At 37.4% G+C, this 27,323-nt stretch overlaps 1 protein-coding gene across 1 annotated transcript; it reads right to left on the minus strand.

The window, feature by feature from the left end:
• On the minus strand, nt 1–27,218 carry LOC125239134 (gastrula zinc finger protein XlCGF46.1-like). Its single transcript, XM_048146636.1, has 3 exons — nt 26,806–27,218; nt 24,101–24,220; nt 1–1,308 (listed from the first exon to the last, which is right to left on the minus strand). The coding sequence occupies exons 1-3, from the start codon at nt 27,062–27,064 to the stop codon at nt 341–343; spliced, it is 1,347 nt and encodes a 448-aa protein (XP_048002593.1). The 5' UTR covers nt 27,065–27,218; the 3' UTR covers nt 1–340.
• Nucleotides 27,219–27,323: the final 105 nt, after the last annotated feature.

Raw genomic sequence — 27,323 nt, forward strand, 5'->3', positions numbered from 1 at the left:
CATCACACAAATAAATGCCCTTACCGGGATTCGAATCCGGGACCGCGGCGTAGCAGGCAGGGTCACTACCGACTAGGCCAAACCGGTCGTCAAAACGTGAATGTTAAACTTCGCTGAAATGATGACGTTTACCCTTACATCGGCAAGGCTATCAAAATTCTTGGAAACTTATCGAGGGCTGACTCCAGACTACACGACAAATATAGAAGGTGGTAAAATACTGAGTAAATGGTAAATACATTGTTTGTATAATGGTAAATACAGTAGATTGTAGTAACAAAGTCCACATCCACATATATTGTACTTATAGAGTTGTAACTACACTATGCACACCAAAAAGCTAGTCGCCAGTGTGACTCATTAGGTGCCTTTTTAACTGGTCTTTTCTTCGACACTTGTGATCACAGTGGCTGCAACTGTATGGTTTCTCATCTGTGTGAGTCCTCAGATGCCTCTGTAAATCCGTTGTTCTTCTACATTTGTAATCACATTGGCTACAACCGAAAGGCTTTGTGTCTGTGTGAGTTTTCTGATGCACCAGTAGATCACTTTTTATACTACACTTGTATTCACACCATCTACAGCTGAAGGTGTGAGTCATTAGGTGAAGTTTTAAGCGATCTTTTCTTCTACACTTGTAGTCACACAGGCTACAAGTAAAAGGCATCTCGCCTGTGTGTGTCATCAGGTGGACTTGTAATTTGACTTTTCTTCTACACTTGTAATCACAGTAGCTACAACTGAAAGGCATTTCGCCTGTGTGTTTCATTAGGTGAATTTGTATCTGGTCTTTTCTTCTACACTTGTAATCACAATCACTACAACTGAAACGCATTTGGTCTGTGTGGGTCCTCTGGTGCTTTAGTAATTCTCCTTTAGTTTTACTCTTATGGCTACAGTGACTGCAACTGAATGGCTTCTCGCCGGTGTGAGTCATTAGGTGACTTTGTAAATGGTATTTTCTTCTACTCTTATAGCTACAGTGGGTACAGCTGAAAGGCTTGTCGTCTGAGTGAGTGTTTACGTGCATCTTCAGAACATACTTGTTATTGAAACGTTTGCCGCAATGGCGACACTGATAGCCGGTGGCGATGGCACTGGGTGTGTGTGCGGGCTCGGCGGAGACGAGAGCGGACGCTGCGACACTATTAAATAGGGCGGCCGGGGCTGCTACGGGCACCTCGATCTCAATGTACAAGTCGGCCAGCATGGCTGCCTCGCTCACGCCGCGCCCGGCCGTGCTGCCCGACCACTCCTCCTTCACGCGCTCCTCTTCATCCAGGAATACAGCCTCTTCCTTAACAATGCCTGAAACAATGAATGGGTGTAATCAATAGGATTAAGTCGTAAGATTAAAGAAAAAAAAACTATGGAAACGGATTATATCGCGTATAATGAATTTACAGTTCATCCCGACGTTTCGGACACTACAGCGTTCGTAAGAATATGTTGCGATATCAATAAAGCTATTGGGTCTGGATGTCAATTAAAGATGGTATACCCCCAAACCCAATGTTCAATGAATATGCTAAGAACTTGTTTACATCACTGCACTTACATTACAAACATGTATGATGGTTGTATATATGTAATGATGATGTGTTCCTGCTCTGAACACCTAAGATGCGCCGGAGACACTTATTAACACACCTGCAACCGATTGGTGGTGATCCTTCCTCACAAACCATGTTTCGCAACAAAAGGAGCGACTTGACGATAGAGTTGAACATTCTAATTTTAGTACCCCGAGTTATTACGCTGGACGTCCAACTCCAAACAGGCTTCAGCTTGGCATACGCTGCTGTCGCTTTGTTGATGCGCGTCTCAACATCGCTCTCCGCTCCCCCTGAAGGATCGACCACACTCCCTAGCACACATTCTAAGCTCGTGTAGGTGAACGCGTACCATGCTTGTATGAGAGAGATGACAGGTCTACTGTTCGCATTTTTGACAGGCGGTAACTGTGAGGTAACCGAGAGGGGGTGCGCGGCACTTTCAGCGGGGAGCGGGAGTGGCCAAACGATTGACCTGTTCCACTGCTTCACCCCTTATATTTATTGAAGCATCCAAGGTATTAAGAGTCTTTCGTCTCCGAACAATTCATGCGTAAGCCTTCTTCTGCAGCGAAATGGGTAAAGTCATCGGTCTTGGACTGTAGGTGTTCGCGTGATGTTTGCGAATAGATATAGGTCGTCGGTAAAGTCAATGTCTTCGAGGCTTTTTCCATTGACCCATGGCAGCCCTCTTCTCTCTTGCCTCGTTACTCTGCGCATCACGTCATCCAAAACAATTGAGGAACAGCAACGGAGACAGTGAACATCCCTGTTTCACACCGGCCGAGACAGTTATACGTTCTGACAGCTGTCCTTTGTGCAATACTCTACTACTGTGATCTTTTTACTTATTTACAGGTAGGTACAACAATGGCTTGGCAACCCCCTAGCCCCCTACCACCTACTGATTGGGGATGGGCCAGAGGAGACGATGGCATCTAAACCAGTGACAACACACGACCCTGTGGCACCTGATGACTCCATTCTGAAAACCATATTTTGCTGATGCAAGACTGGGTGTGGGGTGCGACGCGGAGCTTTTTTTTTAAATACTACGTCGGTGGCAAACAAGCGTACGACCCGCCTGATGGAAAGTCACCGTAACCTATGGACGCCTGCAACTCAAAGTGTCACATGCGCGTTGCCACCCCATTAGAAACTTGTACATTTCCTTTTGCTGTGTTAAATACACAGTAAACAGGAGTGCACAAGTTCCAAGGAGGGTTCGGGTTGCCGACGACTCAAAGGAAAATAGACGGAATAAGTCAGTTCCGTAAGTCTTCCCGTCATCAGCACACCGCACCCTCGTTGAGCTCTGGCAGCTTTACTCACCGGCAGGAACACAACACTATGAGTAGGGTCTAGTGCTATTTGGATGCGGTCTTCTGTAAGGCGGAGGTGCTACCTTAGTTGGGCTCTGCTCTAGATTCGAGCGAGATGATATCCGCTGTGCCCTACCACACAAAGCGGAATATCATTCGCTATGCCCTACCCCCTACAACCCTTGCTACGAAGTTACCGTCGACGATGATGATGATGACTTGATGAGAGTATTTTAGAGATAGAAAATTATTAGAATTTTATTTATAGGAATAAACGTGCTAGGTATACATAAATAAATGTGTTTTTTATTTATCTTCCTTCTTGTCCCCTCCATATTTCAAGAACTATTGATCCTAGATAAAAAAGGTGAATACCTTTTTGTAGAGATTTTTATGAAGATTGCTTGTATCTCAGAACATTTTTTGCTATGTGCCACAGGTTAAGAGCTATTCGCGAAAAACTAAAAAAAAGGACCTTTGCACCCCCACCCCTCAGTACTTTGAGTAAGTATGTGGATTAGAACACCATTCCCTACAACTGTGCCAAAATTCACTTATACAAGAGTTTTTTCCGCTGAGGTAGGCTTCGTTGAGTGAGTATAAACCTTCACCATAAACTATATCTAATGAAATTCTACCTTATATTTAATACTTTATTGCATTTCAAGTGTAAGTACATATCATCTTATTCTAAGTACAGTCTTGTAGCAATATGAACCCTGCGAGGGTATAGCAACGTAAAACATAATCTCGATTTATCTCGAATTAACTAAAAAAAACATCTAATTTTCGTTTAATAGTTATATGTTATATTATACAAGGGGCAAAGTTGTATTTTAACGCCGAGTGTGGAATTGGAAAACGAGCAAGTGAAAGGAGTCTATAGTTAGAATAGAATCCTGAACTTGCGAGTTTTTTAACACACGAGAAGTAAAATACATTTGCACCCGAGTGTAACACAAAACTTTTCCCCTCACTATAGCGAGGAAACTACAACGCAAAAAATGCGTTTCCCCCTCACTAGCTCGGAAACATATGTTTTGTTCTTTAATACCAGCGGGTAAAAACGCATTTTATCAACTAGTGGGTAAAGTAATTTGACCTTGAATAAAGTCAAATTAACTGCTTTAAAATTGATAAAAGTAGGTTAATCTAGTAATAAAGATGATTTACCACCTGTGGAAATACTGGAAGCAGTGATAAACATTCTCAGGATTCTATTCTCGAACCACTCGCTTCGCTCGTGGTTCAACTATAGAATCCTTTCACTTGCTCGTTTTTCAATTCCACACTCGGCGTTAAAATACAACTTTGCCCCCTTGTATAACAAATAACTATTATCACTGCTTCCAGTAGTTCCACAGGTGGTAAATCATCTTTATATAATTAATTAAAATACGGTTGTACTCACGTTATTATCGCTATTGCTGCGACATGTTTCATTATTTGAATATGTCTCACGAAAGTTTAATGTGTATAATCATCTTTTATTACTAGATTCACCTACTTTTATCAATTTTAAAGCAGTGAATTTGAATTTATTCAAGGTCAAATGCTTTTACCCACTATGGGATAAAATGCGTTTTTACCCGCTAGTATTAAAGGACAAAACAAGTGTTTCTGAGCTAGTGAGGGGAAAAATATCTTGTACACAGTAGTAAACTAGTAAGCTTTACTTATTAAATATCTCTTTAATTGTAACATAACTAAACCTGTATCTTTGGAACAATATTATACAGCACTGCCCTCTGCAGCCTTTCCTAGGCCTCCCAGTAGATCTGTTTTACTTAACTTCTGACGCAACACTAAATATGAATTTAGAGTTGACCAGAAATATATAGCCGCCTGTTGTTTACCTCTGTAATAATAGTACATTACGATACAAGTGCGAAAAAAAGGAAGTTCGAAACGAGTGGCGATAAATTAAAACACACAAAGGGAGTGTTTTAAATCGACACGAGTTACGAATTTCCTTTTCGCACGTGTATCGTACGACGTTTTTCAGTACAGATGAGCCTCCGAAGTTTCGACTTCACATATAATGAACCACTTCTCGCACTAGTGCGTAAAAAACACCATCTGTACTGAAATAGTACATTTCGTTATAAGTGCGAGAAGTATGTCATTACTTCTACCTGTACTTGTTCTTGATTATTCACTTTTGCGCTAGGGTTGTCATTTTGCCTACACACAACACTCACGACATCAGCCGGTGTGTCTCTAGGTGTTTTTTCACGCTTACATTTGCTAAAAAATGACAACCCTAGAAAGTGAATAATCAAGAACAAGTACGGATAGTTCGAGAAACTCGCGCGGCTAGAAGATGTTGATGCAATTCCTCGTCAGTCTACCCGTGACCACGAACGTAATGTGATGTTCGAAACGTCGGGCCAAATATAAATGTAAGTGTTTATGCGACTAAGTCCTTTAGTCTGTTTTCGTAATTGAGATTTGGTAATTGACTACGAAAGAAGAATTATTTTTCGCTGTTTCATAATTAATTATTTAAGAAGAATTTATTTGCTGATTTCGTAATAGTGCATTTTTTCGTAGTCAACTACGAAACTCGATTACAAAAAAAGAAAATAATTTCGTCGTTGAAAGTTAATTATGAAACAGCGAAAAATAATTATTCTTTCGTAGTCAATTACCAAATCTCAATTACGAAAACAGACTAAAGGGATTAAGCCTTGTCCCGTTTTGTTCTAAAATCATAAATACAGATATTGTGTTAAGCTAAGCCCTAAGATTTTTTAACAATAAAAAAAACTGTTAATTTCAGTAATTTTTAAAGAAATTTTACAAACTAAACTCTTAATCAATTATTATTTAAATTCTAATTGAGATCATTATAGTTTAGTTTCAAAGCATTACATTATAGTTTCAAAGTTTATAATACTTACATATTTAACTATATTTATGTTAGTTCAGAGATTAGGTAAGTTATTCAGCAACATTATTTTATATGACTATACTATTTGCTTATCTGATCTATTTTCTATGATTGAAGCATATGTTAATCTATTCAAAGCGTGTGGCAAGGCACTAAACTTGTTCCTATTCATTAATGCTGGTTGGTGATACAAAAGTTGGAAGATTAGCTAAGTGCCTCAGGTTTTCCGGCCTGTTTTTTTTTTGTTAATCAGGAAGTTTACAAATATATTGATTCACAATAGCTAGGTTGACTTTGTGATAGACAGATAAAGCTCTGCAATATTTGATTAGAATTTTATATTTCAATAAATATTGGGAACACCTTACACAGATCAACTTAGTCCCAAACTAAGCAAAGCTTGTACTATGGGTGCTAAGCGACGATATACATACTTAAATATACACTTATATTATACATAGAAAACATCCATGACTCAGGAACAAATATCTGTACACCGGTCAAATCTTACATGAAAATCGGCTAAAAAAACAAAGTGTGATGTAAAGCTGGATTTTTGGTATGTTATTTGGAGTCCTTGGGGGAATGTAAGACTATATTTTGCAAGCAAAAAAAAAGTGTGCTAACTTCGTAATTTAAAAAAAAAAGTAAAAAAATCGGGCTTTTTTTGGTTTTTATTTTTTTATTAAAAAACTATGCGTTTTTGGTCAAAAGTTGCTTTGTAATGTTGAAAGCGCATTAAATTTCAAACTGTTTGACATCTTTTTTATCAATGTCCGTCAAATAGTTTTTGAGATATGAAGCGTTAAAAAAGGTTAATTTTTGACGCATTTATAAAATGTAGCGTTTTGCCAATATTTTTAGACAAATATCTGCAAAATACTTCATGATATGATATATATTGCAATATAACATTGTATAAAATTTATTTTGCTTTAATTTTAGTGCAAATAAAGGTCAGTAAGACGAATAGTTACTTTGGTAAACAAAAAAAAATCTATAAATAGAGAAGCCATGAGTCTGGTAGATTGGTTAAGGTAAAATAGTTTACGCTAAAAGTTTTAGGTTGAAAGTGCTATCTATTCGATCTTACTTTCTTTGATATCCGTTTATCTGAAAAAATTGTCTAAGCTAACTTTGCATCGATTTGACTATTACTAATGAAGAAATAAAATACAGTAAAATTTTGAAGTTTAGTAAATTAGAAAAATAAAACAGAATTAGTTACATTTTACTTTTTCCTTTTTGAGGGTCCTGGTTCTGCATCTTGATGGCACAACTCCTGTAGTGATAGAAAGTCCACTTGAGTTGTATTTGACCATCAATTGCTGTGGAATAAACTACGGGAACGGAAAGCGCCCACGCCAATTATTAAGATACTGGAGAAGTGGTATTCCCAGCAGAAGAACGTAGTAAGATGGAAGTCAACTCTGTCCACAGCCAGCGGGCTAAACTGTGGCGTGAGACAAGGAGGCAGTATATCTCCGGCTCTCTTCAGCGTGTACATGGATGGGCTGTCGCAGGCTTTGACCAGTACCGAGGTTGGCTGCTCCATCAATGGGCAAATGATAAATCACATCGCATATGCAGACGATATGGTCCTACTAGCACCATCTGTGGGAGCTATGCGTAAGTTAGTTGCAGAATGCGAGAGATACGCCAGCCAGCATAACATGAGATACAATCCGGACAAGTCTGAATTTATGCTCATGGAGGCAGCACATATGCCCACACATGTACCACCTCTTTTGCTTGATGGAGATCAATTGCGGAGAGTACACGAAGTCAAATATCTTGGCCACATCTTGTTGTCCAGTTTAAAAGACCAGGAGGACATAGAAAGGCAGAGGCGAGCCACCGCAGTAAGGGCAAATATGTTGGCTAGAAGATTCGCCAAATGTATGACAGCGTAAAAAGACAGCTGTTCCTCAGTTTTTGTACAAGCGTGTATACCGTCGAGTTATGGTCCGACTACACCTGCGCGGCGGTGAGAGACCTGCGCGTGCAATACAACACATACTATGTATGTACTGATATTTCGTTAAACGGAGAATACTATGATTCGGGCACGTCCACGACAACGCTCGTGAGATTGCATCGATGTTATTGACTCTCAGTGATATGCTTTAAAAACCAGTCCGTATAAGAACAATTTCGGAACAATCTGATTCAATTAATGAGGGTTTTCTACTCGTAAATATTTTTTTCCGCCAAGCGGCGATCCTGAGGTCTTTCTGACCGTAAACTTAACTACTAAATAAATGTTGATTTGATATACGCAAATATGTGTCTGAGTAATACTTGAACAGCCCCCAAATAATAATAATTCGTTCTCCGCTACTGCGCTATTACGCTCCTGTAAATATATGTAAACTATCCCATTTGGCCATTACCATCCACCGATTATTTCTGATCCAGTTATACTAGACTTATGATATAATCCTATTCTTTTAAATAACTGGCACTCTTTTGGTCTTAAATGAAAGCTAGTGAAATTTTCTACATTTTTATTTTACAATTTATGTAATAGCCTGAGTTGTTTTGCTGATATCTGTCTCAAAATATTAACAAAACGAATATTTTCATAGAAAGGGGGAAAATGCTCTTTTTTTGACACTTCATATCTCAAAAAATATTTGACGGACATTGATAAAAAAGATGTCAAACTGTTTGGAATTTAATGCGCTTTCAACATTACACAGCAACTTTTGACCAAAAATGCATAGTTTTTTAATAAAACGGCAAAAACCAAAAAAAGTCTGATTTTTTTACTTTTTTTTTTTAAATTACGAAGTTAGCACACCATTTTTTTGCTTGCAAAATATAGTCCTACATTCCCCCAAGGACCCCAAATAACATACCAAAAATGCAGCTTTACATCACACTTTGTTTTTTTATTTCTCTTTTTGACCAGTGTACTGTGCTCATCACACAAATAAATGCCCTTACCGGGATGCGAACCCAGGACCGCGGCTTAGCAGGTAAGGTCACTTCCGACTGAGCCAGATTTATTTCTATATTTGTTTTTTAGTTTTAATGGGACAATGGTTTTAAAAATCTTATTATCTGTATATGTGTTGTCTGTTAACTAATTTATCTGACGTTCGTCCTTCATTGCTTTCGTATACTGGATTCCTACACGGCAAGTAACACTAATGAGTGAGTAGTAATATACATAACTAGGGTAAAACGGCGGTTTATTTAATACAAGCTTTAGCGCTACGCTCGCGCTAGAAAGAGACAAAAATAGCCTATGTCACTCTCCATCCCTTCAACTATCTCCACTTAAAAAATCACGACTATTCGTCGATCCGTTTTGCAGTGAAGGAGGGACAAACAAACAGACACACACACTTTCCCTTTATAATATTAGTATGGATATAAAATAATATGAATAAAAATACAACTACACTGCATTTTCTATGGAGAATAATAAAACTTTAATAAATAAATGAAAATTGTTAGTATTTTGATTTCGTTATTATTTCTCATTCTCTGTTTGGGTTTGCTGCTATCAAAGCTATACTGACTGCACTAGTAGATAATTCGGTATGTCTCTTTACATGTTTTTTCAGAGCACCCTTGTATGCACTAGCAAAAGTGCACTGTTCACACTTGTAAGGTTTTTCTTTATTTTTATTATGCGTCCGTACGTGATTTTGCAAACTGGCTTTGTAAGCGCTAGCGTAACCACACTGGTCACATTTGTAAAGTTTTTCACCTGTGTGTTTTCTCGTGTGACTTACTAGTTTATTTTTGTAACTACTAGCAAAACTACACTGGTCACATTTGTAAAGTTCTTCGCCAGTGTGTCTTCTCGTATGGATTACTAAATAATGTTTGGTGGAAGTAGAAAAGTCACACAGTTTACATTTGTAAGGTTTTTCAGCAGTGTGTTTTTTTACATGGTTTAACAAATTATATTCGAAGTTGGTAGCGTAACTACATTGCTTACATTTGTAACGCTTGTCACCACTGTGCTTTCTCATAATATGTTTTTTCAAGTAAGGTTTCGTAATAGTAGAAAAACTACAGTCATCACACTGGTAAGGTTTGGCATTTTCATGTGTCTTTACATGAACTCGCAAAGCACCTATGTTTGCACTAGCATAAGAACACTGATCACACTTGAAAGGTTTTTCGCCAGTGTGTTTTCTTACATGAATTACATAATTATATTTGATTGCACTAGCATAACTACACTGGTCACATTTGTAAGGTTTTTCCCCAGTGTGTGTCGTCGCATGAACTTCAAAATTACTTTTTTTCTTAGTGGAATAACTACACTGGCTACATTTGTAAGGATTGTCTCCTGTTTGTCTCTTCTGTAGTGTATTATCTGGAACAAAATGTGATATTTTAGTAATAATACACTATACATCAGAGACAAAACGCTGGTAGCCTAGCGGTAAGAGCGTGTAACTTTTAGCCGTATATCGCGGTGAGTTTTCCTTAACTTATGTGCGAAATGTCATTTGATATTTGCCAGTTACTTTTCGGTGAAGACAAACATCGGCATCGTGAGGAAACCGGACTAATCCCGATAAAGGTTACCCTTCGGGTTGGAAGGTCAGATAGCAGTCGCTTTTGTAAAACTAGTCAACGCCAAATGAGATTAGTTGTCAAAGCGGACCCCAGGCTTCTATGAGTCGTGGCGACGGCCGGGATAACTCAAGCCGGGTGACACTAAAACATCAAAGAACTAACTGGAACAGATCTGTTACAAACAAGTAATTAATCTACGGTTGTAATCACGTTATTAATTATTACGAGTATACACCTTTTTTTATTGAATTCCGTTAACGTTAAGGAATTGTGCTTGTGCACGGGAAAAGGTCCCACTTTGTCGATATGATATGCAGTTACGACTAGTTCCTAATACTGCGGAACATAAGCTATCTTCTGGTGAAAAAAATCATGTCTCTAGGTGCTATAGTTATTATTTTATTAAAAACTTCAAGTTTGCAAAAGCGAAAAACCAAAAATTGAGAAAACGTTGGTTGTGAAGTTATGGAGTGGTGGGTATCAAATTAATCGTCATACTTTAGGGATTTTGCATAAGTCTAAATCATGTATGTAATCATAGTAGTTTTAATGTTACGGAGACTTAAACATAAATAATAAACCAGAGCTCAACGAGCGGCGGGCCGCTGTCGGCCGCGGGCGGCGGGTGAAAACGACCCCGGCCTGTCCGATAGTCCAAAGCGGAGTTCCTCATAAAGCCAAAGGCGCAAAACTTCTCAGAGAGGCGCAACTTTTGTGAGTCAGATCATAAGACGAGCGAACGTCAAAGCACTAAGATACCGAAGGGTGGCAAAATATTTGCAGCATATTTGTGACAGTTAGTCTCTTAATAAACTCTTAGTTTTATAAAAATAATAGTGATGGCGAAAGCAATAATAAATAATAATAGTGATGGTATAAGGCCTAAAAGTCGGGACCATAGGCGCCCTGTGAAGTCAAAATATGCCAAGGAGGCAACTCTGCAGGAGATCAAAGCCTCAAAGTTCGCGTATTCCCCCCATAGGAAAAAAAATCGCTTACTATTTATACAAGTTCTCTTTTAGTTACGTAGGAAAAATTCCGCGCTCGCGTTTTCATTTCAAGTCTGCTTTCCTGACTTGGCCACTATAGTACTCCATTTTGTTTGTTATTTTATGTAGGTACACGATATCCACGTTCAGCCCCACGTAACTATACTAGGGTGCGACTGAGAAAGTTCAACCCTTTGTCCCTTTCGTACTCTGTTACGGCATTACTATGAAAAAAATTTCGCGCCTTTCTTCCTGCATAGTGAAACTTCTTGTCAAAGGCGCCGAAACTCAAACTCGCTCTACCCTGATCGAGAGCACGGGCCGGCGCTGGGTACTCAGACAACGATATATATAATATATAAATACTTATATACATAGAAAACATCCATGACTCAGGAACAACTCAAAAACGTAACAAAAATATAGCATCGTGAATATGTCAATTTTTTTTCAAATTTACAGCACAATATGCAGTTTTATCATTAAAGTTGTATTTATTTTATTTGTTAGGAAAAGTTACAATAAGGCTTATAACATAAAAACAATGAGCCAATAACAAGTTTCCACAGATAGAATCTGGGCAAAGTACATACGTGCAAAGTTACAGAAATTTTTGAAACATATTTGAAGATTTAGTACTACATATATATCAGTATTTAAAGTACCTACAGCAGTAATGAGTTTGAGCAATCATTGAAAACAAACAATAAGAGAAAAAGGAAAAAAAAGCAGTAACCTATTTACAGTGTTATTTGAGAGTTAACAGTGGGAGAAGTCTTGGGTACTGATACACGGGTCTTGAGAGCATCCTCAACATGTGAGGCCTCAACTTTTTTGAGGCGATCTTCAAACTGTGGTAGCTTCTTCGTGGTTTTAGAGTTCGATTTCTTAAGTTCAGCGATATCAGTTTCAGTTGCGGGACTTCGGACCGCCAACATCAGCTCCTAAGGATGCCTCGTAGAGAGGCGAAACACCTGTCGAGTTTTTTATTTTTGGTGGTGGGTTGTTATATTTATTTGCGTATTTATTTTTATTTTTGCGGTGGGAGGGTGGGAAAATTAATTGCATGTAAAAAATACGCAGGTAATTATAACAGGTTAGCACTGATTGACTTGCACGTTATCTTTTCGCGGATTAGCAAAGGAAAGTTCTAGTTTACGATCAGTTTTGATCTCTTGAATATCAGCAACAACCGTAGACAAAGGAGCCAGCTGGGCTGAAATTTTGTTGATCTCTGACATAACGTCCTGCAGCGTAGGAGTTGCGGGCGCGGGGTCAACAGCAGGGGCCGAGGCCTCTGGCTGCAGGTTAACCCTTAAATGCATGAATTTTTCTTTTAATGAGATATTAATATATGTGATAGACAATGGTTTTCTGACTCTGGGAAAAATAATAAAAAAAATATTTAATACCGATTTTAATACTAAATCAGTGTTAGAAGTTAAATAGGCCAAAACTTACTTACATAAATATATAATTATTGGTAAGTTTTTTTTAAAAGTTTTACTACTATTACAAAGGTACACTATTTGTGAAACCCCCATGATAAAATGTTTAAACACAAACTAATTACTAACTCCGAAAAAATCTGCCTAAATCACATACTAAAAATCGCCGTCATCGTCATCCCGTTTTTTCACACTTTTACGCCATTTCATCTTTATCCTTAAATAATAAATAGTAAATCATAATATTATTTAATTTATTTAATTATTTATTAAACAATAATTGATACTGAATAATAATTAAGCTAAAAATGAGATTTTGGATAGCTACATATTGAGCCACAGCCCATCAAATATATGATGCATATATACATCACTATGCATTTAAGGGTTAAGGCTTGGTCTCTGAGCATTTTTACAGCCCACGCAACGCCATTTAGCCTGACGTTCACCCAATTTGCGATAGCCCGTCTCCGTTATCCCAGAACAACCATAGTCGAAACTCAGGAGACATGCTGTACACTGAATAGGGTCATTCACATCTTCGCCACAGGTCCCACATAAAACCATCTTGAATAAAATTAGATAGATAAATCATTTATTTGGCAAACTGCAAACACACACAATATACAGATTAAAGGAGACACACAAATTAATCGCAACATAATAAAAAGAGACAACAATAAAATAAAATTAATAAAAGACAGAAAAAAAACAAACAAACAATAGTAAAAAATAAAAGTACAGAATACAACTGTGTGCGTTGCAGCAGGACAAAAGGGTCTCGGCTCAGTGATACGCTTCGCTCTTTCGACCAAAGCACTGATTTTCTGCCGGAACCTAGGTCACATCAGAGTATAATTATATTTAAGTTTTATTGCCAACGTTAAATCGTAAACAAATGTATAGTGTAGTGTAAGTGCTATGTGCATATCGTGAGTTGTTTTCTGAATGATGTAAATAAATGTTAAATGTGTATGGTGTAAAGTAGCAGGTAACTTCACACGTGTGGACCGATTGTAAGCCTCCTAAGACTATCGTTGATTAAGCAACACGACTCAAAGCTTGAGATGCACTGATAACAGCTGACGAGCCGGCTCGCAGTAATGCCCACTGATAACAGGTGAGACACTGAGCGTGCAGGTAAATGTCCATAAGACGGAGGTCTAATGACAGGTTATTAGATTTAAACTTGGTTATTAGATTTAAATTATTTATTTGCACAATGGGCGCGTCCGTCTCTCGCGACTACGGACGCCGGAACGGATTTATAAATGTATTCTTATGCTAAAAAAAGTAGAAATAATTCTATGGATATAATTCTATGCCCTTATAGAAATAATTCTATGCCCTTAGTTAGTCATTATATTAAAAAACTAATAAAAATATAATTGAAAATTAAGGTCAGTGTGGGGAAGACCGTCTACCCGGAAAGACCGTCTATTGACAATAACTTTTGTGTTTATATATCTACGCCTCTCACACCTCCGAAGGTATACCAGTTTTTCATCCTTAAGCCATTGGTCTTGAATACATATCCCTAGGACGAACACTAGTTAACAATAAACTTGATTCGTGTTTCGAACTCGAGCATCGAGTTCAACATGGTTCAGCAAAAAATTAAAATAAAATAGAAGCAGTCGGAATATTTGTATATCATGTATGTAACGTAGTCATTTAATAACCGTTCTTTCTGACTAGTACTATTAATCTACTCAAAACACGTTCAATTTCTTGTTTTATGTTCTGAAATATGTAACTTAGAAATTGTGCCTACTCAGAAAGTCCGGCATAAAAGAGAAAGGCAAGACCGGCATACGATAAACAAGGAGTTGCCAACCTTTTTTAGGCTTTATTGGAAATAAGTCGAGTGTAAACAATATCAATATATAAGTACGTTTTTTGCTTATGATAGTTGTACCGTTTTTGATTTTAACTTCGAAATACAGTTTTGGTAATGATTCGTATGGGTTTACTAATATCATTCGAAAGTATTAAATAAAAATGACATAGTTGTGAAGAATTATAAGTGGTGAACAGATCTAAGCCTACTTACACACTCATCATCATATTTAAGATGGTAGTGTTTGTATAGATTGTGCAACATGCGGCGACAAATATTTCAAAAGAGAGTTATGTATTTTTAGTAATAAAAGTAAGCATTTTGAATCCAATTATTTATTCAAACAGAAAACATAATATTTGTGCACCCTTGACAAAACATATTTGATAAAGGTTGTTCGTCAGACGGCAGAAACTGAACCCTGGAGGCACAGAGGGTCATATCGAAACTATGACTAGTGGCACAAACTGTGCACTTCTCAAGCAAAATCATTTCGTCTTCCTCGTCAATTCCAATAAGGCATAGTTGCCCTTCGGGTTGGAAGGTCAGATGGCAGTCGCTTTCGTCAAACTAGTGCTTACGCCAAATCTTGGGATTAGTTGTCAAAGCGGACCCCAGGCTCCCATGAGCCGTGGCAAATGCCGGGATAACGGGATAACTAATTTAAAATCCTTAGTGTGGCGATTTATTTGATACCCATCACTCCATAATTTCCAAGTAAAAGTGTGTTTTTTGCCGTCCCAAAGTATAACAGTTGTCGCTTTTTCACTTTTGCAATATTTGAATACATAAAAAAAACTAACTATTTGACATAAAGACATAATTCTTTCACCAAAAGATAGCTTAAGTTTTGCTATATTACAATTATTCATTGAAAAAGTAAGAAGTTTTCCCTAAAACAGTCACAAGTATGATATCCACGGTTTCATATGTTGCCTGTGTGGTGACGGGTTAAGAATTTCACCACCCCCTTTCTTCCCGTGGGTGTCGTAGAAGGCGACTATGGGATATGGGTTAAATTGTGGCGTAGGCGAGAGGCTTGCAACCTGTCACTACAATGTCACAGTTTCGTTTTCTTTCAACCCCTTATTTGTCAAGAGTGGCACTGAAGCTTTAGTAGTTTCATGTGTTCTGCCTACCCCTTTATGGGATACAGGCGTGATTGTATGTATGTATGTATGTCATATGTAACCGACAAAGTGGGACGGTCGGCAACTCGGCACTAAACTTTTGAGGCCCTGAAAAGGTGCTTAAATTTGACATTTATGCACCGGCATCAAAATAATAGCTTTATTAGTCTTATTATTCAGATTTATTGGTACCCGATTTTCCGTAGGTTTTGCCGTATTTACCGACAAAGTGGGACGTTTCACTAAACCACCACTTTTCACCACTGTGCTTTCTCACAATATGTTTTTTCAAGTAAGGTTTCGTAATAGTAGAAAAACTACAGTCATCACACTGGTAAGGTTTGGCATTTCCATGTTTCTTTACATGAACTCGCAAAGCACGTATGTTTGTACTAGCATAAGTACACTGATCACACTTGAAAGGTTTTTCGCCAGTGTGTTGTCTTACATGAATTACATAATTATATTTGAATGCACTAGAATAACTACACTGGTCACATTTGTAACAACTGTAAGGTTTTTCCCCAGTGTGTGTCGTCCCATGAACTTCAAAATTAATTTTTTTCTTAGTGGAATAACTACACTGGCTACATTTGTAAGGATTGTCTCCTGTTTGTCTCTTCTGTAGTGTATTCTCTGGAACAAAATGTGATATTTAAGTAATAATACACTAAAACAGAGACAGAACGCTGGTAGCCTAGCGGTAAGAGCGTGCGACTTTTAGCCGTATGTCGCGGTTTCGACTCTCGGCTCGTACCAATGAGTTTTCTTACTTGCGAAATGTCATTTAGTATTTGCCAGTCGCATTTCGGTGAAGACAAACATCGTGAGGAAACCGGACTAATCCCAATAAAGCCTAATAAAAAAAATTTTTGCGACTTTAACTAAAAGAGTTATACAGGGTGGTTATAATAACGCGAGTACAACCGTAGATTCATTAATTATTTGAATATGTCTCGCGAAAGTTTAACGTGAATAGATCTGTTACAGTATAATATTTGTACTTTTGGTAAGTTACTTCAATTATTTGTTTTCCAAGTGTCAGAATTAAATGATAAAAAGTCAGTTATAAATTAAATTATGAGTTTTATTTTATATCACCAAACCACCATTACGTTTTTTACGTTTTACACGAACGACACACTGATCGACTTCGAAGGAGGAAGTTAGTTTAACTACATGCCAGTAACACAATTTTTTTTTCATCTCGCTCAACGACATATGAGGTAACGCAGCCAGCATCTACGCCACCTTACAGCGGGGACCTTTTTTAGATTTCGTTTATTATTTCTATATATTTTTGTATTTAGTTTAATCCACTTTTTTTTATTAATTGCAGTGTTATATTATAATAAAAAGTTCTGTCATTGGTATATTAACAAGGGGGCAAAGTTGTAGTTTAACCGCACGTGCCAATATTGATGGAGTAAATTATTATTAAGAGCCTGTATTGTCCCACTGTTGGGCAAAGGCCTCCCTCAAATTCCTCCACGCATCCCTATCTCCTGAAGTCTCCCACCAGTCCTCGTCAAAGGCGTCAAGCTCGTCACGCCATCTCTGGCGAGGTCTACCGCGACGCCTTACAATTTGTGGTACCCAACGTGTGGCTTTCTTGGCCCACAGGGCATCCGGCAATATAAGTCTGGAGTGAAACACAAGGAAAATATTTACTGTGAAACTTCACACTAAGTCGAATTCATCAAGTTATTAACCATTTATTATTAAAAATCATGATTATAAGACAATTCTACCAGCCAGCTTAGGACATCAAGTAAAAATGGTTTACTGACGATTCGCCAAAAAAATGTTTCCCAAAGTTTCACATCCCAAACTATTATTCCCAAATTATCATTTCCCAAATAAACGTTTGGCAAAACAACTTATCGCAAATTGACATTTAACAAAACTCTTTTTGGCAAGTATTTGTTTCCCAAAATATTTACTTGGTCAAATTTCATTTTACCAAATATTATTTAGTCAAAGGTATTGTTAGGCAAAATTTCCATTTCCCAATATATTGTAATTAAATGGCGCACTGGAAATTTGTTGGTTGATTTTATACTTTGTGTCCAAGATTTGTGTGAAATAATGTGTATGTCGTACTTTTTTTCCTTCTGCTGCAAATGTCAAGGATGACATTTTCACTTACATGTTCGGATACATTTTATTAAAAGAAACCTGATGTTTTCAAGACCATTATGTTCTATTAATTTTTAATTACTTTAAAAATAATTTCCGGTGTGCTCATTGTCAACGTAACACCTCCTCGCTTCGCTCGCCGTCGCACCTAAGCTGACTTTGTCACACACGACTTTTCTGTTACAATAATAATAAATTTATTACATTACATTTATGCCTTGTAATATTTATTGTCAAACGTGGTTTTGCATGGTGTAAGTAGAAACATTTTTTGACAAAAAAAATAGTTGACAAAATAATTTTGTCTAGTTATTAATTTGACAAAAATAAAGATGAGTATCCTTTTTTTGTCCAACTAAGATTTTAACTTAAATTTGCCAAAAAAATCTTCGGTAAAATACGATCCCGTAGAAATGAAAATGTCGAACTTTGCGATGTGAAATTTTGACCAAACATGTTTTTGGGATATAAGTTTTGCGTTAAAAACGTTTGCGAAATAAAGTTTTGTCTAAATAAAATTTGACAAAGTAAAATTGTGCCAAATGATAATTTGACCAAACAAATTCATTGCGAAACATATCTTTGCCAAACAATACTTTGGGAAATGAAACTATTGCGATATGATTATTGGGAAATGAAATTTGACGAAACGTTTTTTGGCGAAACGGCAGGACACCAGTAAAAATATATATAAAATTAGACTGATTTTGACCGGTATATAGACCGTGATTACCTTTTTGATTTCTATCGAACTCCCGATATTTCCACGCAGTTGCATGCATCATGATCACGGAAAACTGAAGGCGGGTGGATGTCAAAGTTGCGTAGACAGCGCGCGATCTACCCTCCTTCGCGCGCGTCGGCTGCGTTCACTTTCAGCGTTACCACTCCCCAATATAAGTCTAATGAATATAACCGTGAATCATTCAAAAATCTTATGTATAAAATTACTTTAAACTATTGGGCACTGTTTCCACCAAGCAAGTAAGAGAAATACATAATAATATACACAAGACAAAAACAATTATAAAAAACCAATTGTTGCCAAGTACAGGTGCGCACCCGGGTTGTTTACAAACAACCGGCTAAACTAAATGCTTCTTTCCTTATTAATTAGATAAGAACTGTTTAAATACCTACTTAGATATAAATTTAGATTAATACCTTTAGTGAATAAAAATACCTACAATGTAAAAGAGCGACAACGGCGGCAGATAAACCGTTAGCGGTTTTCGCTCGCTGTTCAAATGTAAAAAAATAGTATATAAGTATTTTTAGATAAATAAATAAAAAATGTGCTATCGGCGATAGACACGAACAAAAGATATTCGCTCCCGAGTAAACAAAAGAGAGCGAGCGATGTATAGTTCATGGCTCGGCGACGAACTACAATATAACTCGCTCGCTCTCTTTTATTCACACGGGAGCGACTATCTTTTGTCCTGTTTCTATCGCCGATGACTCATCGCTCACTCGCTCTGGGTGGGACCAGTACCTTCTGGATAAAATGCTACTTCGTCATTTGTTTTATAAGTATCAAAAGAGCCTTCACCAGTTGGTGTTATAAAAAAATAACTTGCAACAAAAAATACGTAAAGCACATGTTGGATTTGGCATTCTCAGGTACGGTATTATTTTTTTGTCCATGCATGGGTAGACATGAATTGGGGGCAAATAGGTCGGCATTTATCAGCGCACATAACAAAACTGAATATACGAGCAAGGTCAATTATGGTCGGTTTATTTACAATATTTACGTATGTCCTTTTGCATGATTTTTCAAATACCATTTATATGCAGTACTAAATGTACACTGTTCGCATTTGTAAGGTTTCTCATTAGTGTGCGTCCGTACATGATTTAGCAAGCAGCTTTTGTATGCGCTAGCAAAACTACACTGGTCACATTTGTACAGTTTTTCACCTGTGTTTTTCCTTGAATGGATCACTAATTGATGTTTGTAACTACTAGCAAAACTACACTGGTCACATTTGTGGAGCTTTTCGCCAGTGTGTCGCCTCGTATGCATTACTAAATAACTTTTCTTAATAGTAGAATATTTGCATATATTACATTTGTAAGGTTTTTCAGCATCGTGATTTTTTACATGGTTCAGCAAATTATATTTGACATGAGTAGCATAACTACATTGCTGACATTTATGATGCTTTTCACCAGCGTGTTTTCTTATAATGTGTTTTTTCAAAAAATCTTTCGTGATAGTAGTATAATTACAGTGATCACACTGGTAAGGTTTTTCAACAGAATGCGACATTAGATGAACTTGCAAAGCCTGTTTGTATGCACTAGAATAACTACATTGATCACATTTGAAAGGCCTTTCGCCAGTGTGTTTTCTTATATGATTTCGTAGACTATTTTTCTGTGCACTAGTATAACTACAAAGGTCACATTTGTACAGATTCTCCCCGGTGTGATTTTTTACATGAACTCGTAGACCAGCTCTATATGCACAAGCATAACTACACTGACTACATTTGTAAGGCTTTACACCAGTGTGCTTTCTTACATGGATTACTAAATTTTTTTGTAATTACTAGCAAAACTACACTGGTCACACTTGTAAAGACTCTCTCCGGTATGTTTCATCACATGAACTCGCAAATTACGAATTTGTGAACTAGCATAGCTACACTGTTCACACTTGTAAGGTTTGTCACCAGTGTGTGTCCTTGCATGAACGTCAAAATTACTTTTTTTGTTAGTAGAAAAACTACACTGGCTACATTTGTACTTCTTCTCTGTTTGTCTCTTCTGTGAAGTGTCCTCTGCAACAAAATGATTTATTTGTGACATCATAAGTAGACATTGTCATCGGTAACTCGCGGCATTTAGGTAGCACTTGACTGCATAGTTAAAACGAAACTCAGCAGGATTTTGTTAACACGGGTATTAGTTTATACGTAAGAAAACGGGACGATACCCCACCTCGGACACTGGCGATCAAATATATGAGAGGCGCGTTCCTAGCACACAGTCTAAGCTCGTGTAGGTGAACGCGTACTATGCTTGTATGAGTGAGATATGACAGGTCGACTGTTCGCGTTTTTGACAGGCGGTACCTGTGAGATAACCGAGAGGGGGTGGGCGCCGCTTTCAGCGGGGAGCGGGAGTGGCCATACTGTATGATAGTACTCTTTATTATACTGTGACGATACTACGATATTAGCACTTTTAAATTTCTACCTTCTCTTTTTTAGGGTTCCGTACCAAAAAGGTACAACAGTTATGGTGCGACTCTGTCCGACTGTCTGTCCGTCTGTCACATTCCTAAATATCTCGAGAACTAGTAATGCTATCAACTTGAAATTTGGAATAGTTGTGAACATTGTGAACCTCTACAAATAGAAGGTATAATTTTTTTTAATTTATTAATTTTAATTGTAGAAAATGGGCAAAATGAAAGGGGGGCAAACTGTAAATTTCAAGTTACTAGGTCAAGTGGGGTACCGTTAGAAAGAGCTCAAATTGAACGTAAATAAACTATTGAACGTAAGTGTTGGAATTATTTATTTTGAAGGAAAATGTAAAAAAAATACCTCCCCCCCCCCCTCCTTATCTCCGAAGTTTACCAACGAAAAATTATGAAAATTTGAGGAAACATTGGTTATATGCATTATATACAGGAAAAATATAATCGCGTTTGTATCTTGAAAACTTTTTTTTTAATTCACAAAAAACTTTTCAGATGTTTACTTTTAATTTACCCACCTTTGCGGATGTATATAGTACTTCAAATTAATACGAGATGTTATGTAAATCATCTTCTTTCCAATAAAGTAAAAATTGTTTAAATCGGTTAACATTATAAAGAATAATCCCTGAAAAAACCAACATAAAGTCGCCGTCAATGGAACTTCCAAACAATGTAAACAAACCGCCATTTTGAAATTGTCTCTGAATGATGAATTTCTTAGTGACGCGAAAATACTCTGTCAAATAATGTCTAAACGTCAATTAAGCGCTCTCCACACTCGCGCGATATTCGATATGCAGAAAGAGTCCACACTCGCGTTCGCGGCATCGGCATGCTTACATGCCAAGAAAAGCAGTTAACGAGTAAAATAATATTGAAACTGTCAGTACCGTACTTTATTTTTTTACCTACCTAAACAATGATGGTTGGTACAAAGAGTATTGAATCACTACGTGGTTGGTATAGAGCGTGAGTTGGGTAGTGTGTAGGTGGCTTTACAATATCGGCAACTTTAGTCCCAGCCCTATCCATAATAGACAATTGTAGAACTTAAAAGAAACAATAACGTCATTTCGTTTCGCCATAATAACCTAACTTTTAAACCATTTCAAGTTTTTAATGAAATCTCCAGATTAAGTTATTAATATAAGGTTTTGCATGTTACGATAATAGGACCGTTTCAGTAATGTATGGTTTCAGTGGTGTTTAGTGAGGTAGTGTGAGAATTCAAGGAGAAACAGTGACAAAACAATGTGATGCCGTTTGTTTACATTGTTTGGAAGTTCCATTGACGGCCACTTTACTATGGTCGCGCAAATTAGTTAGCGAGTTCACCGAGAGATGGCGCTATACACAATAATGCTCAATATTACCTATACTTTTGTCTTCTAGTCAAGTCGTTAGAGTTATGTGAAAACATGAGATTATTTTAACTGGGGAATTTGATAGTTTGTACGGAACCCTCGGTGGGCGAGTCAGACTCGCACTTGACCGGTTTTTTTGTCATGTAGGTACTTAAACTTGCGCCGACTGGACTATCAAAATTGCTGCCAACTTATCTGTTTCTACGTACCTCCATAAATTAAATATAACAGGATCATACCATCCCATACATTAAAACGCGACCGCCTACGAACGCGCTTACACTCCACCACACATAGATGGCGCCACAAAAAATGTCTTGTTGCCACCGATTATTTGTAGATTGGCATTAAGTGTCAATTCCGAGCCGTAAATCTATGTCAAAAGTGACACTTAACGCCATCTACAAGTATAATCGAAAGCTACAAGACATATTTCTGTGGCGCCATCTATGTGTGGTGAAGTGTAAGCGCGGTCTTAGGCGGCCGCATTTTAATGTATGGGATGGTATGATCTTGTTATATTTAATCTATGGTACCTCTTAAAAATGGATTGTTGTTTATATGGCACATCTCAATCACATCTCTGTTTAATTGTTTCTTGTGCATTACTTGTAAACTATGTGAGCTGTGCAAATTGTATTGTATCTCAAAAATGTAAAACTGGAAATGTCACTGAACTCATCCAAGGTGAAAAAGAGATAGATCAATTTATTTGTCTACCTGAACATTTATATAAACTAATATCGGATATATATTTAAATTACAGGAAAAATGGAAAAATTCACACCTCCGGCAGGATTCGAACCTGCGACCTCAGGCCTTGCCCGGGCCATCGCGCTTCCAACTGCGCCACGGAGGCCTACTGGATGTGTGCGAATTTATCCAAGCCTTCCCTCAATTCTCAACCGCCTTAGGGTGGCGTCATAGCAAACATCTACCCGTAAGAATAGATCTTAACATCCATCATCACATCTCAACATTTCATCTTAACATTTTGTCCATTTTCCCTTTAATTTAAATATATGTAATATCGCTCGCAGACGTTTCTGCATGATAAAAAAAAACAAATTTAATATCAGATAGTTTCGTGTTGCGTTGCTTCTATCTCCATTGATAATTTGTTGTGACATAAGTCTTCCATGACCACAGCCAGTGCAACCTGGCCGAAGCATCAGAAAAAATAATATAAAATAAATGGAAAATAAATGACGACCAGTCTGGCTCAGTCGTTAGTGACCCTGCCTGCTAAGCCGCGGTCCTGAGTTCGAATCCCACTAAAGGGCATTTATTTGTGTGATGAGCACAGATATTTGTTCCTGAGTCATGGATGTTTTCTATGTATATAAGTATGTATTTATCTATTTAAGTATGCATATTGTCGCCTAGCACCCATAGTACAAGCTTTGCTTAGTTTGGGGTTAAGTTGACCTGTGTAAGGCGTCCCCAATATATTTAAATTGATGACTTTTATTTTGTTTCATGTTTTAGTTATAATATTTTCTTTGTTGGTGCAGTGAACAATTTTGTGTTTCATTTGGTGGAAAAATTTGTTTAACTTAAGTGCCTTGAAACCCTCGCAACACTCACGATTCCTTTCCACTTTGCCCCCTTGTAAAACAAACTATTAAATATGTCTTAAAAAAATGGCATGTATCCTCACCTTTCTTGTTTGTCTTAGCTTTCCCTTTGTTCCTGGCCCTGTCTACGCTGGCTCCGGAGCTGCGAGGGCTGGCGGGAGGTGTATCGACTGACTGCTTCACTTCTACTTGAACGCTGAATGCTGGAAGAAACCAAAGATTTAAGTAAAAGAATATCTCACATCAACACAAGCTAAAACAAAATATTCTCACAAAATTAAGAAATAGCTCAGTGTTTTTAAAAGAAAAGGTGACAGCCATATCTCTACAAACACATGTCAAACAAGACCACATTTTCCTATTCCGTTAATGACATTTTGGAAATTAGGATTTATATTATTTGCTTCACTACAATACATTTTGGGACAATGTTTCTTTAACCCCCGACGCAAAACGACGGGGTGTTATAAGTTTTACGTGTCTGTCTGTCTGTCCGTCTGTCCGTCTCTCTGTCTATCTGTCTGTCTGTTTGTCTGTCTGTCTGTGTGTGTCTATCTGTGGCATCGTAGCTCTCGAACGGATGAACCGATTTATTTGGAGGCTGAGTTAGTTGGGAGTGTTCTTTGCCATGTTTCATGAAAATCGGTCTACTATGTCGCAATCGGGGGTTTTTTCAAAATTTTAATTTGTGGTTAGGTTATGATGATGTCGATTGTCGACTCTGATACCTAAACAAAAACACCAGGTTATGGGAAAATATGATTCAATTTTTTTTCCTGGAAACAACCACACAATCATGTAGATGGGTGAATTAACTTTTTCTTGCCTGTTATTGCCATGGTTACGGTCCCCTGAGTCACGCTGGTTTTATGCAAAATTATGCTACTTAAACTATGGAAACATGCATTTTTCTGGTGTTAACAAGTCCTTTCCTTAATTTGCCACCTACAAACGTGGACTACATGCGTACTTGTAAAATTTCAGTAGCATAATTTTGCATAAAACCAGCGTGACTCAGGGGACCCTAACCATGACAATAACGGGCAAGAAAAAGTTGATTCACCCAGATACAACTTGTCAAAAAGAGTAGAAATGGAACTCAATTTTTGTATCATAGCAACACTTACTGTTCTCATATAAAAGTGATTCAATAGTTGCCACATGAAAAACAATTTACATAGACGGTCGCGCTCCTATTATTTTGTACTCTTTTTTGCCAGGTCAGAATAATAAAATAAATAATAATAAATATTGGGGACACCTTACACAGATCAACATAGTCCCAAACTAAGCAAAGCTTGTACTACGGGTGCTAAGCGACGATATACATACTTATACAGTGTTTTTTTTGTTTTCCGTTAAATTCGGCACGTAGCTAGGTTCATTATAAGGAACCACCCTGTATATCACTTTTAGTTAAATTCGCAAAAAAAAATTTTACATCATTTTCATACATAATAAATGAATTTATTAATGTGAGTGACCCTTAACAATAACATTTAAGTTAGAGTCAAGTGATTGACGGCACATGTCAAAACAAATAACATTAGGAATCGGTAAAGGATGTCACACACGTGTTCAGTAATTATCTTTATTTTTTTAATAACTCGATAACCGTAAGAGTTAAAACGCTAGTTTCTTAGAGAAATTAATTGTATTTGATCTAAAGAACCTTCCCTTAACGGAATTCAATAAAAACAGGGTGTATAGATAAATACATACTTATATACATAGAAAACATCCACGACTCAGGAACAAATATCTGTGCTCATCACACAAATAAATGCCCTTAGCAGGCAGGGTCACTACCGACTGAGCCAGACCAGTCGTCGAATACATGATATAAACATAGAAAACCCTAACAACAGGGGAACAAACATCTGTGCTCGTCACCAGTGCCCAGGGTATATGGTGCAGGAATGATTTCAGGAAGTGTAAAGATAAATAGAGAGGTAGTCTGACAAAAACATCATATTATGCCCAATTAATAACCGCCTCCCTGCAAATTATACTCATACTTGCATATTATAATATAATTTTCATCACGTTTGCTGTTTAAAGGTCTCATTGCGTCTATGTGTACTGAAGAATAATGTATTATTTTATTCCCAAGGATTATTTACATTACACATTATTACAAGGATATCTTTATTTTTATTTTATTTTATTTTTATTTATTCCCAAGGGAGTAATGGATTTGGTTTTAAAATTTAAAACAATCCGTACAATACTTCAGGCGAAGGATGTTTCAATCAGCCAAGGTTTTTCTTTGCACAACTAAAATTTGACTATTAACCTATAAAAAAAATATTTTAAGGCATGAAAAATGCATTTTATTTATGTTTTACAATTATATCAGTATGTTTTACACTTATTTTGTAAATTTCACGTAGATAAATCATTATAATTTGCAATCTGGCAGGAAACTGTGACGACCATCTTGAATTGTGCTTGACCGCGTTGCCATAGCAACGGGCAGCACAATACCGCCATTCATTGAAGGTTTTGCCTTATGATTTTTTCTGCTGCCACAGCTCTTTGGCTGAAAAACCTGTTGTCCATAGGTTTTTCAGACAAAGAGCTCTTAACTCATTGCATAGGCAGATGCATGGAAACATGATCTCAAAATGCTGATGCCAGAAGCTTAAATATCCATCCCTTGCATGCGCGGATCCAGGGGAGGAGGGGGAGGTTGGGGGTCATGACCATACAAATAGACCACGTTACCACCCCCACCTCTAGGCGCGAAGCTGGATCCGCGCTTAATCCCTTTAAACCCACAACTGACCTGTTGGTCGCCGCTCCACTACCACGGGGCCAATCTCGATCTCTTCCTTAACGTGCGACTCTTCTTTTATACTCAAACCAGAGCACGAAGGCTCAGTTTTTATACGCACACTATCGTATTCGAACTCGTCCTTTTCTTGCTCATCATCTAAAGGCTCAATTTTCACTGTCACTTTCTCGAATTTAGGCTCATTTGCTGTACACTGTTCCTCACAAGGCTCAGCCTTCACGCAGACACTGTCCTGCGGCGCTGACTCCATCGTTTAAAAACTTGTTTCTATTATTCTTTGGTGGCACTTTTACACAAATACTCGAATAGGATATTGTTCCAAATCCATTTTAATTTACTAAACTGGTATTTAAGCTTCAAATTAATATGATAAAATGCAGATAAAATGGTTCGATAGTGGCATAGACAAGTCCCCCCACAAACTATGTAGACTTTTTTTATTGACATGTGTGCGTTCCAATCAATCAATACACAAGCTTTTTTGTATGTAGTAGCTGTAAAATGCGGAA

The sequence above is a fragment of the Leguminivora glycinivorella genome, chromosome 25, assembly GCF_023078275.1.
Source record: "Leguminivora glycinivorella isolate SPB_JAAS2020 chromosome 25, LegGlyc_1.1, whole genome shotgun sequence".
NCBI lineage: Eukaryota > Metazoa > Arthropoda > Insecta > Lepidoptera > Tortricidae > Leguminivora > Leguminivora glycinivorella.

Coding starts and splice junctions, on each gene's coding strand:
- LOC125239134 (XM_048146636.1), bottom strand. CDS start 27,064: ATGGAGTCAGCGCCGCAGGACAGTGTCTGCGTGAAGGCTGAGCCTTGT. Junction 24,221..26,805: donor AGTGGAGCGGCGACCAACAG/GTCAGTTGTGGG, acceptor GGTTTCTTCCAG/CATTCAGCGTTCAAGTAGAA. Junction 1,309..24,100: donor AGCTAAGACAAACAAGAAAG/GTGAGGATACAT, acceptor TCATTGTTTCAG/GCATTGTTAAGGAAGAGGCT.